Here is a 20,960-nt window from a genome sequence, read left to right as displayed (position 1 = left end):
TGGCCACACTTACAGCAACCAGCGCTGCAAGTGGTGTTAGATGTGGCCACACTGCAGCGCTGTTGGGCGGCTTCAAGGGGGGTTCGGGGAACGCGAGAGCAAACCGGGAAAGGAGACCAGCTTCGCCGCGGTTTGCTCTCGCGTTCCCCGAACCACCCAGCAAACCGCAGGGAAGGAGACCTGCTTGCTCGGGGGTTCGGGGAACACGAGAGCAAACCGGGAAAGGAGACCAGCTTCGCCGCGGTTTGCTCTCGCGTTCCCCGAACCACCCAGCAAACCGCAGGGAAGGAGACCTGCTTGCTCGGGGGTTCGGGGAACGCGAGAGCAAACCGGGAAAGGAGACCAGCTTCGCCGCGGTTTGCTCTCGCGTTCCCCGAACCACCCTGCAAACCGCAGGGAAGGAGACCTGCTTGCTCGGGGTTTGGGGAACGAGAGAGCAAACCGGGAAAGGAGACCAGCTTGATTACCAGAGGCTTCCTCAGGTATGCTGGGATACCTGCTTATTCCACGGAGGTCAAGAAAAGCGCTGGTAAGTGTCTATACTTGATTACCAGCGCTGGATCACCAGCGCTGGATCCTCTACACCCGAGACAAAACGGGAGTACGGCCAGCGCTGCAAACAGGGAGTTGCAGCGCTGGTGGTGCCCTGCAGATGTGTACACCTCCTAAGTTGCAGCGCTGTAACTCCCTCACCAGCACTGCAACTTTCTGATGTAGACAAGCCCTCAGTTATTAGGAAGAGCCAAGGAATAGTAATGGGGAATTCAATTACTGAAAATAGTTGGGTTTGCGATGACTGGAGGAACAGCATGTTAAATTGCCTGCAGGGAGCAAAGGTTGCAGACGTCATGAGACATCGAGACAGTGGTTGTGGTACATGCAGGTACCAATGACACAGCAAATGGTAAGAGAAATGTCCTGGAGGCCAAATGTAGGCTCCTAGGTAAGAGAATAAAGTCCAGGAACTTCAGGGTAGCATTTTCTGAAACGCTTCTAGTTCAATATCCAGGGCCAGAAAGACAGGAAAAAGTGCAGGATCTCAATATGTGGATGAGACAATGGGTAGGGAGGAGGACTTTAGGTTTATTAAGAACTGGGGAACCTTTTGAGAAAGAAGGAGTCTATACAGGAAGGAGGAGCTCCACCTAAACAAAAATGGACCCAGACTGCTGGCATGAAAAATTAAAAAGGTTGTAGAGAATATTTTAAACTAAGGGCTGGGTAAAGGTGACAGGTGGAGAGGAGCACACAGTTCAGGAAGGGACATCCCTTAGGGATGAATTTATTAAAGGAGAAAACTCTATATCCAAGTAAACAGAACTGGAAAGAGGTTGGTAAAGTTAAGGTAGGAGCTAGTGAGGGACAGTCAAATTAAGTCTCATTTAAATATAATACATGGAGGCAAGCAACTGAATATTAACAAAATGTAGAAATGCTTATATGCAAATACTAGAAGTCTAAATATTAAGATTGGTGAACTAGAGTGCCTGGCATTAAATGAAGATATTGATATAATAGGCATTGTGGAAACTTGGTGGAATAAGGGGGGAGAAAAAAAAGCAGTGGAATACAGTAATACCAAGATACAAAATGTATAGAAATGACAGAGTAGGTCGTGCTGGTGGTGGAGTGGCACTATATGTGGAAAAAAAGTATAGAATCAAATACTGTAAAAATTTTTAATGAATCTAACTGTACCATAACTCTCTATGGATAAAAATTCCATGCTTGAACAATAAGAGTATAGCAGTAGGAATATATAACTGACCACCAGACTAAGATGGTGATGGTGATCATGAGATGCTCAAGGAGGTGAGAGAGGCTACACAAGGCAGAAAATGCACTAATAATGGGGGATTTCAAATATCTTCATATTGACTGGGTATGTGTCATCTCAGGAAGGAATGCCACCAGAGCTAAACAGCACAGTAAAAGAAGCAGATTGTAACTTTTGTAGTTGCTGTTCAATCAATCAAGTGGGGCCACTGGATGATCGAGGTCCTAAAGAAGCACTTAAGGAAGACAAGGCTGTTGCAAACAAGATAAAAATTCTTTGCAGTAGTCTTCACTGCAGAGGACGTGAAGGAGATTCCCACACCTAAGCCATTCTTTTTAGGTGACAAATCTGAGGAACTGTCCCAGATTGAGGTTTCAGAAGAAGAGGTTTTGGAAGAAATTAAACAGTAATAAGGGATCAGGAACAGGTGGCATTCACCCAAGAGTTCTGAAGGAACTCAAATATGAAATTGCAGAACTACTAACTTGTGGGATGTAACCTATCACTTAAATCAGCCTCCACACCAGATGTCTAGAGGGTAGCTAATATAACAGCTATTTTTTTTAAAAAAAGAGGCAATCCTGGCAATTACAGGCCAGTAAGTCTAACTTCAATACCAGGCAAATTGGCTGACACTATAGTAAAGAAGAACATTATCAGACACAAAGGCAAACACAATATGTTGGGAGAAGAGTAAACACAGCTTTAGTAAAAGGAAATCATGCATCACCAATCTATTAGAATTCTTTGAAGGAGTCAACAAGCATGTGGGCAAGGGTGATCCAGTTGACATAATGTGCTTGGACTTTCAGAAAGGCTTTTACAAGGTCCCTCATTAAGGTTGTTAAGTAAACTAAGTACTCAGTAGATAAGAGGGAATGTCCCCTCATGGATCAGTAACTGGTTGAAAAATAGGAAACAGTGTAGGAATAAATAATTAGTTTTCATAGTGAAGAAAGGATCTGTATTGGGACAGGTGCTGTTGAACATTTTCATAAATGCTCTGGAAAAGAGGGTGAACACTGAAGTGGCAAAATTTGCAGATGATACAAAATTACTCATGACAGTTAAGTCCAAAGCTGACCGTGAAGAGTTACAAAGGGATCTCACTAAACTGGATGATTTGGTGACAAAATGGCAGATGAAATTCAATGGTGAGAAGTACAAAGTAATGCACATTGGAAAACATAATCCCAACTATATACATAAAATGATGGGGTCTAAATTAGCCTTTACCACTCAAGAAAGATGTCGGAATCATTGCGGATAGCTCTCTGAAAACACCTGCTCAACGTGCAGCAGCAGTCAAAAAAAGCTAAACAAAGTTAACCATTTGGAAAGAAGTAGATAAGAAGACAGTAAATGTGTCACTATATTAATCCATGGTACATCCACACCTTGAATATTGCAAACAGTTCTGGTCACCCTCCCTCAAAAAAGATATTAGAATTTGAAGAGGTGCAGAGAGGGGCAGCAAAAATTATTAGAACAGCTTCCATACGAGGAGAGATTAAAAAAAGAACGGGACTGTTCATCTTAGAAAAGAGATGACTAAGTGGAAGACATAATAGAGGTCTATAAAATCATGAATGGTGTGGAGAAAGTGAACAGGGAAGTTTTATTTATCCCTTAACATAACATAGGAACTGGGAGTCATCTGATTAAATTAATAGGCAGTAGGTTTAAAACAAACATAAGGAAGTAATTCTTCACACAGCACACAGTCAACCTGTGGAATTTGTTGCCAGGGGATGTTGTGAAGGCCAAAAGTATAACGACGTTCAAAAAAGAATTAGTTAAGTTCATGGAGGATACGTTCATCAATGGTTATAAGCCAAGATGGTCAAGGACACAGCCCCATGCACCAGCATCCCTAGATCTCAAACTGCCAGAAGCTATGACTGGATGGTAGGGATAGATCACTCAAAATTATTCTGTTCTGTTCAGTCCCTCTGAAACTTCTGGGACTGGCCACCATGACAGACAGGATATTGAGCTAGATGGATCATTGGTCTCGTGTTCTTACATCCTTCAGATAGTCTCATCCCAGTTCACTGGAGCCACTGGTGTTAGTGTGATTAGAATCAGTGTCATGTGTCCTGGCAGCAACACTGAATGATGTAAGGGAAAGCTAATGGGTTAGGTACACAGAATACAAACAGAAAAACACAAATTGCAACTGCTGCAGATGGCCTACAAAATACAGCATGAAAACAGACACACAGTGCTCTTGCACAAGTGTCAGAATCCCCAGATGTGGTAATCTGGGGAGGCTTTAAAGGCACTGATAGTTGCAAGAAATACAAGTCAGCAAGAGCATCTCTGAAATGGGCTGAAGAAACATTACTAACCAAATCTTTAGCATCCAAGTAAAATACATTATTTCTTCCTGCAGAAATAAGGGTAGAAAATGCAAACACAAAACAGATACAACCATCAAATAAAACATGGTTCTGTAAGTCCTCTAGGGGCTATTTTACTTGTCAAGACCTGTCATCCCTCTGCTTGCTGTCCCATAGTGGACACAAAGTAAAGGCACTGGCTCCAGAGCCCCCTTAAACACCTGAGACCCTGCAGAAAGACCTAGGACAGTGTTAGGAATGCATGGAGCTGGATTGCAGCCACATTTCCTACTGTTCTCGCACCCAAGTAAATCTGGGAGGTGTTCAGGACAAGTATACTCATCTTCTTTACCTCAATGCAATTCCCTAAAGCTGCCACATCCAGCCCAAAGGTTGGACAAACTCAGTCTAGGGTTCCTGCCCTACTATGTCCTCAGAAAGGATTAAATAAAATTTGTGAAAGAACAAACAGAGCTTGAGTCATGCAGCCCACTGGGACAGAGGAAGAACTGAATTGGCTTAGCTCCCTGTAGGGGGATGCTGTCACAAAGTTGTCTGTTTCCTGTCTCCAGCTGCTGGTAGGAGGCCCCATTACCAACTATATGTCTGGGCATTTTAGACTGTTGGAGAATGTATGAGTAGGGCTAGTAGCATTAGTCTAAATAGACATGAGTTCAAGAGAGGCTTTTGTGTGTGTGTGGATAATGTACAAAACAACTTGATTGTGGATGTACCTGTAATGAGCTAATTAAACAACAAGCATGTCAGGACAACAAAACCCTTGGAAGCAATGACAGATGTGTCACTCTAAAATGCAACAGGAGTGATCAGCTTGGACATGATATAACTGACCCAGCTGGAGCCAACAGCATGGTCTGAAGTTGGCACCTTCAGAACCAAAAGCCAGAGCCACTTGAGCTAAAGAACCAAGTCCATGAGCTGGAAGCAGTATAGAGGCATAAACCTCTTAAGGCAGACCAGGCAGTAGATGGAACAAAGATCCACACTCTTCCAGGGCTGGGATACAATCATTGAAGACCAAGAGTACCATGCTCTCAGGAAAGAAGTTAGCATGGAATATGGCATATATATTTTAAAGCTCACTAGATATTTAGCTTTCAAACAATGTGTGGTGTTTCCCTACTAGCAGCAAGAGCTAGTGATGCCTGTTTGGAGCATAATTTCTGGAGCTGCAACATTCTTCCTTAGGCAAGTAGAAACTACTTAATGGATGCTCTGAATTAGGGCTGTCGATTAACCGCTGTTAACTCACGCGATTAACTAAAAAAAAATTTAATCACAATAAATTTTTGAAATCGCAATTAATCGCAGGTTTTAATCGCACCGTTAAACAAAAAAATACCAATTGAAATTGACAACATTTTTTGGATGTTCTAAATTTTCAAATATATTTATTTCACTTACAACACAGAACACAAAGTGTACAGTGCTCACTATTATTTTTTATTACAAATATTGGCACTGTAAAATAGTATTTCAGTTCACCTTATGCAAGTACTATAGTGCAATCTCTTTATCGTGAAAGTGCAATTTACAAATATAGATTTTTTGTTACGTAACTGCACTCAAAAACAAAACAATGTGTAAAACTTTAGAGCCTACAAGTCCACTCCGTCCTACTTCTTGTTCAGCTAAAACAAACAAGTTTGTTTACATTTACAGGAGATAATGCAGCCTGCTTCTTATTTACAATGTCACCTGAAAGTGAGAACAGATGTTCACATGGCATTTTTGTAGCTGGCATTGTAAGATATTTATGTGCCAGATACGGTAAATATTTGTATGCTCCTTCATGCTTCGGTCACCATGCCAGAGAACGTGCTTCCATGCTGATGGTGCTCATTAAAATATAGTGCATTAACTAAATTTGTGACTGAACTCATTGGGGGATAATTGTATGTCTCCTGCTCTATTTTATCCATGTTCTGACACATATTTCATGTTATAGCAGTCTCCGTTGTTGACCCAGCACATGTAGTTCGTTTTAAGAACACTTTCACTGCAGATTTAGCAAAACACAAACAAGGTACCAATGTGAGATTTTTAAAGACAGCTACAGTACTCGACCCAAGGTTTAAGAATTTGAAGTGCCTTCCAAAATAAGCAGGATGAGAACTCGAATGACCAAAAAAGAAAATCAACCTTTTGCTGGTGGCATCTGACTCAGATGATGAAAATGAACATGCTTTGATCCACACTGCTTTGGATCATTATCAAGCAGAACCACTTATTAGCATGGAAACATGTTCTCTGGAATAGTGGCTGAAGCATGAAGGGACATATGAATCTTTAGCACATCTGGCAAGTAAATATCTTGCGACGCTGGCTTTAACAGAGCCATGCAAACACCTGGTGACATTGTAAACAAGAAGCAGGCAGCTTTATCTCCTGCAAATGTAAACAAACTTGTCTGAATGACTGGCTGAACAAGAAGTTGGACTGAGTGGACCTGTAGGCTCTAAAGTCTTACATTGTTTTATTTGTGATCACTTCCTCCCCCGCACATAATTCTACATTTGTAAGTTCAACTTTCATTAAAGAGATTGAAGGACAGTACTTGTATTAGGTGAATTGAAAAATACTATTTCTTTTGTTTTTACAGTGTAAATATTTGCAATAGAAATAAATATAAAAGGAGCACTGTACACTTTGTATTGTGTGTTGTAATTGAAATCTGTATATTTGTGAATGTAGAAAACATCAAAAAATATTTAAATGGTATTCTATTATTGTTTAACAGCCCAAATTAATTGCGCAATTAATCTTTTTAATCGCTTGACAACCCTACTTTGAATCCATTTCTGCTGCAATTTATTACTATGGAATAACGAGCTAAAGGGATTATGAAACTGATTACAAATGAAGAGTCAATTTATCCCTGTGAAAGTCTCAAAGTCCTGTGCTGGGATGAGCAAACACATAGCACGGTAAAAATGTGGGTCTACTGCCTCAGTTAACAAGAAAAAGGTGGTTTTCACGCTACCCCCTTTACAAATGCATCCTAGGATCTGAAAGTTAAGCTGGGTTCTTCTGGATTGGCTTGTGCACCCCCCCTTCCAACAGTAAGAAATCTGCAGGATAAACGCTACCCTCAGTTGCACTTGTGTAACTCCCTGCCCCCAATGTGGGGTTGCTGAAGTGTAATGGAAGACAGAATTATTAATTCTGTTGATGCATTAGCAAGAATAAAATCCAGGTCCCTCATCCATTCTTGTTATACCAAAGGGTTAATGGGAGTAAAAACTTGTTTTCATTCACTGAAGTGAACAGATACAGATTTTTAATCTGTTGAGTAAATTGGTGCAACTTTTAGTCACTATGGAGCAGAACTGCACTTTAAGGTACCACTGGTTGAGCAACTGAGGTAGTCTAAAATTCAAATACTAATGTAGATTGCTAAATAAACACTAAATACAGAAGATGACAATCAGCTCCAATACAATCATTTCCTTAGAAATAAAGATTAATTGCTACACATTTGTAAGATTACAGCAGCATCATGTTACTAATTTCCTAAGGGCATATGAATGATCCAAGCAGACTACAAAAGTGGAAGGAACTGAAGGATGAAGGACAAACTATTTAGTTTTATTTCTTGTGACTACCACATAGCAAATCAGCTTGCACTCACAAATACGATGAACGAGCTGTAATCAAAGAGAACTATGTTGCAACATGTAATTAGCCAACTCTCATTTCAGATGAAATTCAATTCTGGGGTACTTTATAGGATTTCTCAAAGGTTTCCCTATTTTCAAAGTGCACTAGTAGTCCCTGGGAGGCCAACCTGCAGCTTATTGGCCAAATGTAACCTGAGTAGGTGACATTTCTACATATTCACTCTTCAAGGTAGAACCACACTTCAGAACTAGCCTTCTTCAGTTACATCTTCAATGTTATCAGTGATTCAAGAGTGAGTCTTGAAAGTGAAATTCATTGAGGGAGTGGCCTGTGTTGAAGAGGACAGATGTGGTTGGACACAGACCACCAGGCTCTGTGTGTGCACGCGTGTGATGAGGTGATGGGAGCGCTCTAGTTTTGAGGAATCTGGGATGCTATTAATTTGTTAGATTGGGTCACAGTAGTTCTACTGATTGCATACAGTAGGCATTGGATGGCTGCATTTTGATATGTGAAAATAAATGTGTCTTGACTGTTTGGCTTACCTTCTTTTCTTCAATTCATTTTTCTAGGGGGATGTCCGTTTGAGAAACAGCTTTAACCTTATTAAACAGCTAGTAGAAGCTTAACTACTTACATTTTGACAACTATACAACCGTAATATTATATTGTTTAATATAACTGAAACATGTACTATAGCATTATCTCCCCTAGTACAAACAACCTCTAGCTGAATGCACAAAAAGAGCAAAGATGAAAAAATGGAAATAGTTTATTTGCTGCATAAGGAAACATTTTGTAAATTACATACAAGAACAAATGCTATGCTATAGTATATAATTTTCAATATTTCACAAAGATAATTGTAATAAATATGCATAACAAAACAAGGTAGAAGACTAAATTTGAACAGCAAACTTCAAAATGGTTCATCAAGTTTTAAACTTTGCAGCATTTGCATGCTTGAAATTTTTAAGTGCTGCAGAAAAGACGTCCTTTCACATTTCTTTGGAGTATTTTCCAAATTGTCTAACTATAAAATACTGTCCAAAATTAACAGGCATTAGTTTAACAACCTAAGAAAAGTAACAGAAAAGTCTAACTGATGCAAAGTTTTTAATCCATTTGAGCTCTCTCATTGTTAGGAATTATCTGATGTAAGTGCACTATGTGTCCAATTAACCTGAGGCACTGTAGATTCTGTCAAATTAGGAGTCTATAAACTTCATAGATTACGTAATTCTGGAAATATCTCCATCAACAGAAATAAAACCAATGCAGTAACTGAAACTGCAAGGTAGAATGGTTTTAACCCTTAAATGCACTGCGTTCTTAGAAATATTCTTCCATAGTTCTCTACTATACACTGTCATTTTACCACATGAAGCATTTCCAATTCTACTTTTAATTTTTAAAAACAGACAAAGGCTTCAATGATGCCTTCTCCTGCCCAAGAAACTCGTAGAAATTATTGCTAGATGACAGCACAAATGTATCATGTATTCCTGCATTTGATGAAACAGCAGGATGAATTGTCATTTACACTTCAATGCTCTTGGATATGCTGACAGATCTATTATTTTATACAGTTTCTGAGCTGACAATACTTCACTATGCTTTACTCTAGTCTAGCTGAATACTTTGGGTAAAAACAGAGCCTTAAACATGGTTACCTAAAATATTTGTTAATATAGTTTAATGCAAACACCATGTAGCAAAATGATCTGGTTACAAAAAAATTTCATCGGAGGGCCAATAAAAATATATTGAAGAGCAGATCTTTACAAAAGTGAGGTTAGGAATTGTGAGACATTGACGCTCACTGTAAACATCCTGCATTCACTAGAATCCCTTGTTTCCCTTGAAGCATATGGGTTTTTTTTTTTCCTGAGCTCCATGGCCAACAGTAGTGTGAATATTTGCATAGACAGCTTGACCTACCTAAAAGGGTTATTTTGTACAGAACTTCTGAGGTTCATCTGATTTATGGTTTTACATTCTAAATGAGTTTTGTTTATGTTATAAACTATTGTGTCCAATACTGAGACAATGCAATTAAATATAAAGATGTACAGCAAGGATTTTACATACTCAGTGTACAATGGGCATGGTAACTCGTAATCCACGTTAATTTTGTTAAACATAAAACAAATTACAGGTAAATTTAGTTGCTTGATGTTCTGGCTTACGAAGCAAAATTCTGCAAAAATATCTGCTTTTGTTCATTACTACATGGGTGAATGAACTCTGCCCAATGAAAGATCACATCAGGCAAGATGCTAGGAGCCTAAGGGCAAAAACACTGAGCAGACTAGATCGCTCCATCTCCTTTTCAATATCTAGGAGCAGGACTCAGAATGGAGAACTTCACCTTTACTCAGGAGGTGTGACTATTTGTGTCAAGATGGAGTGTTGCACGCTAGGACCTGTAGCCCTCCCTGAAAACATCTTCATATTGAAGAAGGAAGCTGTGAAGCACAACACAACACTGTGGACCACACTTTACATCTGGGGTGGCCAAAGTAACAACAGCTCTGAAAAATACTTACATTTTGTATATGAAAACAGTACTCTGAAAACTTTGTGGGAAAGGAGAAGATGTGCGGATGCATTAGGTCATAGTACATAGATTGAACAGGAAGATTGGCAGAGACAAATCCAGCTCATTAAAAAAAGCAGCAGGTAGGCAATTTAAAATCTTGTGTTAAGGTGAGCCTAGCTAAACACCATGGCAACACGACAGGATTCAGTACAGTTTGTTTCACTTTTTTTGTGATTGGCTTTTGCACATTGTTAAAATCTGTTTAAGGACTTTCTGGACATCTTCATCCATTTGACCCTAGACAGAAAGATGAAAAAGTAAGTTTAATTCTAGCACCTTTTTACTCGTTCAAAAATTTGACAGAAATAGTTTTAAAAGTATGCTAACCCCCCAACTCCCAATCTTTTCCAAGAGGATGTTGCTTTAAATTTCTGTTAAATATTCAGATTTTTTGTATAGGGTAACCAAAAGATAAGAAGCTATTTTTATTATAGATTTGCAGAAGGGACCTCCTACATTAAAACACAGCATACCATACATGACTGAGAAATATGCAATCATACCTGCACAGCATAGAGAAGATGCATCCTGTAAACTGATACAATCTCCTGGTGCTGTTTCTTTGTTTCCTAAAAATAGTAAGATGACAAGTCAAGGAATATGCATGCAAATTCACTTAAAAAAATCACCACATCTCATTTTAGAACACATGGATATCTACAGCTATGATAAAATGGCATCTTTACTTATATCAGAAAACTATCTTGCTCATCTGCAGGCATGCGTTATACCAGGAGTCTCAAACACGCGGCCCGAGGTTAGTTTCTGCGGCCCATGAGCTCCTTGCAGCCCCCTTGCCCTCTCCCCAGCATTTACCTAGAGCGGCACCAACCTGGCGTGCACCAGGGGCAGGGCAGGCTCCATGCCTGCCTGCCCTGCCCCTACGCTGCTCCCGGAAGGGGACAGAACCTAGGGGAGAAGAGGCACGGGGGTTTGTGTTGATGTTGCTTCAGGCACTGCCCCCAGCAGCTCCCATTGGCCACGGTTCCCTATTCCCGGCCAATGGGAGATGCTGGGGGCGGTGCCTGGAGGAACAGCAACACACACACACCTGGTCCCCCAAGTTCCAGCCACTTCGTGGAGTGGCACGGGGAGCAGGGCAAACAGGCAGGGAGCAGGGGAGAGGTGTCAATAATGTGGCCCTTGGGCCAATGTACTAGTCCTCGTGTGGCCCTCGTGGTCATTTGAGTTTGAGACCCCTGCAGTATACCAAGCAGTATTTTACAATCAGGCCAACCAAAATAAGTCCCTTTGCAACGTATGGTCCACTAAGATGCTATAGCTTTATCTACACCAGGAAAGTATCTAGTGTAGCTGATGTCAGTGCTCAAAATAGTTTAGCTGCAGACAGACAGGACCAAACCACAGTCAGTTGCAGTTTCTGAAACAGTAGCTGTTTTTCTGCAAAGAAGCTAAACCACTGTTTTCAGCAACAGTACAACTGCACCCATTGCCCAAAACCCTTTGTCAGCAATGAGTAGATTTTTTAGTGCAGAGGAGGTTGAAAAGGGTCCTGTCCTATGGTGCTCTGGCAAATTACATATTCAGCCAAACACAAGCCCCTCTTCTGTGGTCACAGAATGCTGTGGCCCAAGAACCATATCCCAGGTAAAGCTGAAGTTCTGTTTTGGAAACTAGGGTGAGAGAAGTGGTCCATACAACCCTAACATTATACCACTCCTTTCCTAAACTTATCGGGGGCGAAAGAGAGGAGACACCAATCCCACAATAGCTAGTAGCCTGAGGTCAGGGCAAATCCATACTCTGCTGCAATCAGACCAGGGACTTCCACATCCCAGGCAAGCTTCCTGACCACCAGGCTATTGGCTATTCTTGGGTAGGAGGGTGTGTCAGCCTCTCACTCTCTCATAAAAAACACCACTTTTAAAGGTCTCTGGTTCATCCCAGTGTGAAAGGGGAAACCATTTCCAGCCCAGCTCTTGTGGTTAGGCAGTAGAGGAAAGGAAGCAGTTGGAGATGAGAGGCTCCTACAGAACTCGGGCAAGAGGCCACAAGCCTTCCTTTCTAAGCAGGGCTATGTCTACACTTAAACTGCTACACCACCACTGTAGTGCTTCAGCACAGATGCTCATTACAGCAGTGGGAGGGGTTTCCCGTTGCTGTAGTTAATCCTCCTCTCCAAGAGGCAGTAGTTAGGTCAACAGAAGAAAAGGCAACTCAGCTTGTGCAGTAACTGTGGTTCTTCTAAATGTGTCCCTATGGGTGCTTCATTTCAGGTGTGCATGTGTCTTTTGAGCCATTGGTAGAAGATTTTCTGTTAGCAGCGTCCATTTGGCCTGTAGATGTGCTCTATGCTATCTCATGTTATACTCCCAGGTCACGCAGAGCTGGGCAGGCAAACCACTCTCAGCTCCTTCTCTAGCCAAACATCCAACAAGAACAGTCTGAAGCAAAGGGGAAAGAGGTCAGGTAGTGGAGCACCCTATGGGTACTCCATTTCAGATGACACCCGAGAAGTATCCTCAGGGAGAAGGAACCTTTGGAATCAAGTCTAAGACTGAACACAGTACAGCAGAATCAAGTGCTGCATCAGACATGACAGTGCAGACCAAGGCACAGTGTTTAGAAAAGGTATGCACTGAAGCTCATATAGCAGCTCTCTGACACTGGAAATGTTTTTGAATAATGCTGTGGAAGTTGTTTGTGATCTAGTAGTGTGCGCTAAAATCCTTTGAGGAGGCAAAGCACCAGCTTAATCATAGCAAGCAGTAATACACACAGAGATCCAGTTCAACAGTGTCTGTGAAGAGATTGTGGACCCCTTAGATCTTTCTGCGTTGGAGACAAAGAGTTTAGGTGATTTCTGAAATTGCTTGGTCCTATTCAGATAAAAGGCCAATGCCTATCATATATCTAACGTATGAAGGGAAGTCTGCCACTGAGGTTTATGTGGTTTAGGAAAAAATACCAGTAGATGAATAGACTGGCTAAGATAGCAATCCAACCCTTCAAAACTGCTGTTTTGATGCTGATTGGGTACCTGCTGAATGGAGGGTGGGAAGCTCTCTTCCTCTGGAATCTTTTTCTAGCAGGCTCGGTGATTCTGTGAAAGCCAGAGAACTGAGCTAGGCATGATCTATGGGCAGTTTGAGACCCGTAGGGTGTATATACCCAGAGACCTGAGCAGGCACCCTCGGTACTGAGAATCGTTCAGTACCCATAAGTAGTGGGTCCCTAACACTCACAAGTCCCTGGAGTAACAGATTCCTTTGGTATTGAGGGGGTCAGCACTGATGCAGCAATTGATTTGGTGTGCATAGGTGCCAGGGACAATGTTGCATGCTTCAATTTTGTCAGTACTGACTGAGCAGAGTGGGAAGGCACCATTGTTAAATATGAAGTAATCTGTGCTGATCTGGAAGCAGATGATACCAGGGCCATGTCAGTCCTGTGTTTCTCCTAAGTACTCCAGGATCTCCTTGCTTCGTCAGTACCAGAGGAAGAGTCTTTCATCTCCATGGTACAGAGTCGAGAATTCCAGGCCTTTGACACCACAGATCTAGCAGGAATATAGGACTTCTTCAGAGCTGGCTCCTTGTGGTGGAGGACTGAGCTCCTCCTCTTTGGAGCCTTCCCTGAGTCCTCTGAGATCTTCCCCTTCTCAGACAAGAATTTAGCCAAAGCTGAAAGGGCACTGGGGCTGTCAGGGGACAGATGTATGGAGGCAGGTGGGTGAAGGTCTCTTGACCTGACTCAGAAGCCAGTTGAAGGGAGTGCTCCATCATCATCTTCAGCTTGGTCTCCTGATCATTCTGAGCAGGTTGGCTTTAGGATATGCGGGGCCCGATTCGAAAGAGATGACGCCGAAAAGCCACAAAGACAGCAGCAGCAATTTGGCAGCAGCTCAATCGGTTGCTGCTGTTTCCGGCGGCACTTCGGTGGAGGGTGCGGAGCCCCTCTTCTGGACGCTGTAGGGCCCACTTAGGCGTGGGGCCCGATTCCTGGGAATCGCCCTAAAGCCGGTCCTCATTCAGAACTCTAGATTTTAGAGCCAAGCAAAAATTGCACTTTTAGGAGAGATGGGACTCTCCCAAGCAACAGCAACACTTAGCCATCACCGATCAGAATAACTTCCTAACAAGAGAGGCAGCATTTGGAACATGCCCAGCCAGGCCCAATAAGGTTTCCAGAAATGGGGGAGAAAAATCGGAAACCTTTCAACTATCTAATTTTACATAAACTAACACTAACTAGAAACACTCAACTAAACAACAATTACAAAACACGCTGACACATGCACAAGGCAGCCACGCTAGAGCTCAGTTCTGGCCGAGGTGATACAGAAGGAACTGAGGGCAGTTTGCCTGTGCAGCAATATATGCCTTCAGAGTGCAGCATTAGGTTGTATGCAGCACAAGTGCAGGCTGAATGGACACTGCTAATTGACGTAAGTGTTTTATTGTTTAAATGATTTACTAAATCCATTGGCCCCACTAGCATTCCTACAAGGGACTAATTCTAGCCCCAACTCCCACTGCCTGACTGGGGAGAAGGAAGAATAGGCACCTGTGCAACTCAGCGGGTTGGGAACTCAAATACAAGAGCTTTCCTCCCCTGAGCTTGGTGCTTAAAGAGATCTGAAAAAAAGAAGATGTGTGTTTGGGGTGAGGATGGGGTGGGGAGATGTCTTTCATAATCTGGGAGAAGCAGCTTTGGTAAGACTATGCCTGAAGTGTGCTCCTCAGCAACCAGGCTCAATTCTTAACTTTTTTTATTTGGGGGAGTGGGAGGAGAGGAGGTCTTCAACTCCTGGCAAGTCTCTCAACACACCCACTTCAAGCACTGCCAGGGCAGCTCCATAACTCACAGCAAGAGCTTTTTGTGGTTTAAAAAATGCTTTGGGGCTCTGTCCAGCTTGGAAGTATTCACGTTCTACTGGACTGGGCCCTTTGGATAGAAACTTGTCACAAGATTATTTCTTCCAAAAATATCAGGCTTATTTTAGTTTTTAATTATTTTTTAAAAAGATTTTAACTGATGACTAAATCTGCACCTTTCTGAGCAACACACAAACCCAGTGCAAAGTGGCTATGTACTAATGAGTCACGGCACACAAGTACACCCCATTTTATGACAGTTATAACATCTTGGATCAACTACTAAACTTTAATGTAATAGTCCAGCATCTCAGTGGTTTGGATATCCATTTAAAGCTGTGGCTTTCTAAACTCTCATTTCTGCTATAGTTTAGTTTAGCTGTGACACAGCAAAATGGACAAATGTACTGAGATGTGATGACATGTGCTTTGCAGGTGCCATCATTATTTTATCAATCCAATTAATGCTTAACTTCAACACAGTAGCTTAAGCATTGCATACTGTATATGCAGTCTCTTGGGAATTGCTGCACTATTTCCTATATCTCCAGAGCGGAAAATGGAGTGAAGTTGACTGATCTAAGTGTGAGACCTCTGGGGATATACTGCAACACAGTAACTCAGTTTTGTATTATTGCTGAAAGAGTGCATTGCTGTGACAACAACAAGAATTCACAGCTATCAGTTATAGCACATTTTGAAGGGTTCACTTTATTGCATTGAGCATCCATTTCTTGTACTCAGTGGTTGTGCTTCACTTTAACGGGGCATACGAAACACCGAAAGGAACGCTTCACATCCTATTAGCAATGAGAGCAGCCGGAGTTTATCAGTTAAGAAACCCACACTTACAGCCAACTGATTTTGTAACTGTTTCACTTGTTGCTGTAATGCCTCCAGTTGTTGGCTTTGTCTTTTGGGTGCACTGGTTGAGTAGGAAAGCTGAGAAAGGCTGTTCAATGCTTCTTTTAACTTGCTAACTTCCTTGGACATCTCATTGATCTATCAAGGAAAAAAGGTCCATGTGAAAGGATGCAAGAAATACTGTTTTGCCATGTTTTATTTAGAGAACATTTGTGCCTTTTCTTTTGGATTCTGAAAAAGCATCCCTACCTGATCTGAGGTACAAGGCACCTACTTGGTAAACAAAGGGTTGTAATGCTCCCACCATGCTGCAACCCTTTGTCTACACCAGGAATCAGCAACCTTTGTCACGCTGCCTGCCAGGGTAAGCACGCTGGTGGCCAGGCCGGTTTGTTTACCTGCCACGTCCACAGGTTCGGTCAATCATGGCTCCCACTGGCCACCGGTCGCCGCTCCAGGACAATCGGGGCGGCAGGAAGCGGTGCAGGCCAAGGGATGTGCTGGCTGCCACTTTCCGCCGCCCTCATTGGCCTGGAGCGGCGCCCCCATGGGCCACTGGGAGCTGTGATTGGCCGAACCTGTGGACACGGCAGGTAAACAAGCTAGCCAAAGGCTGCTGATCCCTGGTCTACACAAAGATGGCTGGGCTGTAGCTCTTTCTCAGCTAGCTCTGCAGTGCCTCCTCCCTATCCTGCAAGCCAGCAGGCAGTTCTAGCTCCTCACCAGTACTGGGAGGTCTGCATGCAGATGTGTGTCCTCCCAGCTGGCTGCTCTCTCCATCTGCCTCTCCCAGAAATTGTCTCTCTCCTACTTACCTTTCTAGCTCTATTTCCTTCCCCCCCAAATCTCTGGCATGCTACTCTTCTTCCTGACTACATCTCCCCCACCATTCTGGCTCTGTCCCTGCCGAAGCCTCTTGGCTCACTGTCAAATTTCCCTCCATCATCCTGATCATTTTAAGCATTCAGTTTCTGCTAGCAAATCTGCTTTTGTACAGAAATCTCACGTTTCCAAATGGAAACACATTGCTTTAACAAATCTATGTGAAGCAATATTTACACCACTGAGGTATTGCGTTTACTGATGCTATGGGCACAGACTCTGAATACATCGATGTCTGAAGACAGAAATGCAGCTCGCTTGGGTCAAGTCTAGAGCCAGCAGAATGTTATGAAGACAGCTACCACATCTGTGGCCCATTTTCTATTAAAAGAACTCTGTGCTCTCAGATATCCCAGTTATGGAAAAAGATGAGTAGGGATGGGTGAAATTATCTGGGTAAAATAAAAACTGTAGGATCTTTGGTCACTTGTGCATCTTTATTTAGGTTTGCAAAACCTCTCTCCCTGTGGATCTCTCACCATTCTAACTCCCACTTCCATCATTTCAAAATAGGAGTCCAAGCACTCAGGCAACCGGGCCACATACGATTTCACCTGACAGTGACAGATCATGCAGCTCTCCTTGTGGGGACCTCCGCAGGGTCAAATATATATTTAGCCAAACAAGCTTTTATCAGTATTAAAGATGGGATTCTGGGACCTTAGACTACAAGACAGAAAGATGTACTCAAAAGTTATACTCCGTGACACTTTGTTTAATATGGAGCTGTGAACTGCATCCATTACTCAAATTATTTTACAAGGTCTAAACATTCAGGAAACCCAATCTCTTTAATGAATTACTAACCTTTTTATCTTTATCTTCTTCCAGCTTTGACGAGCTTTCTGCACGTCTTTTCATGTCAAGAAGATCTTCTTGAGCTTGATGGTACTTACGGTAAAGTCCATTTATTTCCTGCTCCTTGGCCTCAAGGAGAGTTTGAGCACCTTCTTTTTCCCCTTTTAATTGCAAAACTTCATTTCTCAATTGTGCAGCATCTAAGGACACATTCTCTTTCTCTTTCATTAAATCCTTTAGTTTGAATGACAAAATACTAACTTCACGTTCTAACGATGACTGGAGTTTTTCATATGAAGCTCTGGGCACCATTGCTTCATTAATTGCAGCTTTTTCCTCCAACAATTCCTTCTGCAGACTTCTTAGCTCAGTTTCCTTGTTAATAAGCTCTTCCCTAAGTTCATTTATTTCTTCCTCCATTTCCTTTGATGTACACCTGAGAGCAGTTACCACCTCAAGATGCTCAGCAACTGGTACAGAGTTCTGTTTCTGAGTATCTATCAGTTGCTTGAGCTGTGCTGCTTCATTTAATACCTGTGTGTACTGGGACTTCATGTCAGATAATGCATCTTCAGCTTTATCTTTCAATGAATTTGTTACCCGCATCAGTTTCTCATGCTCATCTCTAGGAATGTATTCCAAAGCAACATCCTCTAATGCTTTCCTGTTCCTGTAATCTTCAAGCTCTGTTTGTGCTTCTTTGTACAACCGAGACAGCTCACTAACTTGTCTGTGTAGGTCATCTATCATTCTATTCCTTGCTTCTTTCATCTCCCGAGGTTCCTCACTGGATTCCAACTGCAACTGATTTAACTTGTCTTGTAGTCTTTTGATTTCTTCTTGCCCTTCTTTGTATCTCTCAATTAACAAAGCTTTCTCTTGGTTAATGTTCTCAATTATTGAACAATAAGAACTTTTTATTTCCTCACATTCTTCCACAGACATTCTGCTAGCAACATTCTGCTCTCTTTCTTCAAGTTTTTCCTGTAGCTCTCTCACTTTCTTTTTATGCCTTTCACTTTCCTCTAAAGCTTTCTTGAGTTCTTGCTTTAGCACTTCAATTTCCTCACATGTAACCCTCAGTTCTTGGACATCTGCATAAGTATCTTTGTTTTCAGAAGCAACAAGACCCAATTTCATCTGCTTTTGTACATTCAAGACCTCTTTCATAGCTTCTTCATACTGGCATTGGGTTTCTTTAAGTTTCTGGCTAAGATCACAGCTGTTTTCTGAAATATCTGCACTGTTTAAATGAATTGTTTCTGGGATTCTAGACTGAAGTTGGGTCTCTAAGTACTTTCTTTTTGCTTCGGAATTATCTAATTTCCTCTGTACATCCTTTAAATCTTCCTGTAGATGCTTAATTTTTACCTCACTGTTTGTTGACTTCTCTTCAGTTTGTGTTGCATTTAATGAGGATGATTTTAGCTCCTGGGCTGAGGTTTGACTTTGTTTGTCCACTGACTGATCAAATTCTGTTTGGGTGGAATGATAGGAATCTAGGGTGGAATCCATTTCTGTTTCTCTGGGTGCTTTTTCCTGCATTAAAAGCATTAGTGTTTATAAAACAATATGTTACTGAGTAGATTACGTAAGGAATTCTTACTATGCTCTACAGAGATGGACAATGAAAACATTGTGGGATAGATTTTCAGCAGAGCTCAGCATGCAAATGAAGATACTAGGTGCTAAGATCATCTAAATACTGGGACGATTTCTGTAGCACAAAAAAGATCAAAAGCTATGAGAGTTAAAATTCTGAAAACCCTCAATCATTAGCCAGAGATCTGAAATAATTCACTCCATCTTAAAAAAAAGGCTGTCAACTAATTTATGGGAAAAATGAGAACTGTAAACAATGATTTAATATTCAAAGACAAAGCTTTCTCCTGATTTCTTGAAACTCTTACTACCTACAAATTGTCTTAATTTATCTTCACAGCACATCCCTACAAAACAAAGTAGTTCTTTGTTCTACTATTCAAGAACTGAAAGATCCCCTTTGCTTTGAATTAGGCACAAAAATGTAATACATACCTGTAATTTGTCCTGTAACTCCTTATTGTGTAGTGTTAGAGAAGCAATTTTTGCTTGCAACAATACAAGCAGATCTTGCTGGTCAGTTTCAGAACTTACATCCAGTAAGCTATCAGCACCTTTAAAATAAATGGTTTTAAACTATTTAAAACAACTGAAGTGATGACTTAGTGACTGCAGCAAAAGCAGGAACTATCTATAGGAGGGATAGCTCAATGGTTTGAGCATTGGCCTGCTAAACCCCCCAGGGTTGTGAGTTCAATCCTGGGGCCGGGGAGGGCACTTAGGGATCTGGGGCAAAATCAGTACTTGGTCCTGCTAGTGAAGGCAGGGGGCTGGAATCAATGACCTTTCAGGGTCCCCTCCAGCTCTATGAAATAGGAATATCTCCATATATATCCTTTCATTTAAAATTATTACAACTTTGAGATGGAGTGCACTTGTTTTTTTCATAATAACGGCCATACTGGGTCAGACCAAAGGTCCATCTAGCCCAGTATCCTGTCTTCCGACAGAGGGCAATGCCAGGTGTCCCAGAGGGAGGCCATTAATATGCCAAATGAAGGAATTATTTCTAGCTAGATTTCTAAAAACTGTTTAATCACTGGTAGGTATATCAGTTTTTTTCAAAGAGTGAGAATGCTAAAACCATTCTCTAACACCATTACCGTTATTCCTACGTTTAAATGGTTCTAAAAAAGACAGTTGATAAAAAGAATAAGCTTTGAGAATTAAAGAAGGCTTTATTATTCACCTTACCTGTAGTGCTGTCACTCAGTCTATCCTTGTTATCTCGCTGAATGGAGCTGATCTCTTCCTGTGAGACACAAGGAGACAATCCTTTCACTTCAAGAAGTTCTAGACTTCACAGAAATGAATATGGAATGAGGTCAAGCCCCATAGAATGGATGGCTCTTTGCTCTGGGGTCTATCTTGTTCCAAACAACATTCTTTAAAAGTTAGGGGCCAGATTTTTAAATTAGCTTAAGAGATTTGGCCTCCTGATTCCCATTAAAATTAATGTGACCTGGGCATCCACATTCCCTCAGGCAGTTTTGAAAGTCTTTGCCTATGCACCAAATTAGGCAAAGTAGTGTGCAAGGTACTGTATATTTAAAATGTCAAAGGACTACAGACTTCAGTAACATAGGCTGAAATCACACAGAAGCAAGAGGCTA

The 20,960-nt window shown here is 41.6% G+C and overlaps 1 protein-coding gene across 5 annotated transcripts in view; it reads right to left on the bottom strand.

Annotated features, from left to right (window-relative positions):
- Positions 1–9,146: 9,146 nt before the first annotated feature.
- The window catches only part of RAI14 (retinoic acid induced 14), a 148,622-nt gene continuing 136,808 nt past the window's right edge, over positions 9,147–20,960 (bottom strand). For all 5 annotated transcript variants that reach the window (XM_050943774.1, XM_050943773.1, XM_050943777.1 and 2 more), the window contains 6 exons: positions 20,542–20,599; positions 19,783–19,901; positions 17,755–19,284; positions 16,054–16,203; positions 10,867–10,932; positions 9,147–10,600 (listed from right to left, as the gene is read on the bottom strand). In XM_050943774.1, the coding sequence (XP_050799731.1) occupies positions 10,523–10,600; positions 10,867–10,932; positions 16,054–16,203; positions 17,755–19,284; positions 19,783–19,901; positions 20,542–20,599 (2,001 nt within the window). In that variant the 3' untranslated portion in view covers positions 9,147–10,522. The remainder of the gene's footprint in view (positions 10,601–10,866; positions 10,933–16,053; positions 16,204–17,754; positions 19,285–19,782; positions 19,902–20,541; positions 20,600–20,960) is intronic.

Source organism: Gopherus flavomarginatus, chromosome 3, assembly GCF_025201925.1.
Source record: "Gopherus flavomarginatus isolate rGopFla2 chromosome 3, rGopFla2.mat.asm, whole genome shotgun sequence".
NCBI lineage: Eukaryota > Metazoa > Chordata > Testudines > Testudinidae > Gopherus > Gopherus flavomarginatus.
This window is presented reverse-complemented; position numbering and strand designations above follow the sequence as displayed.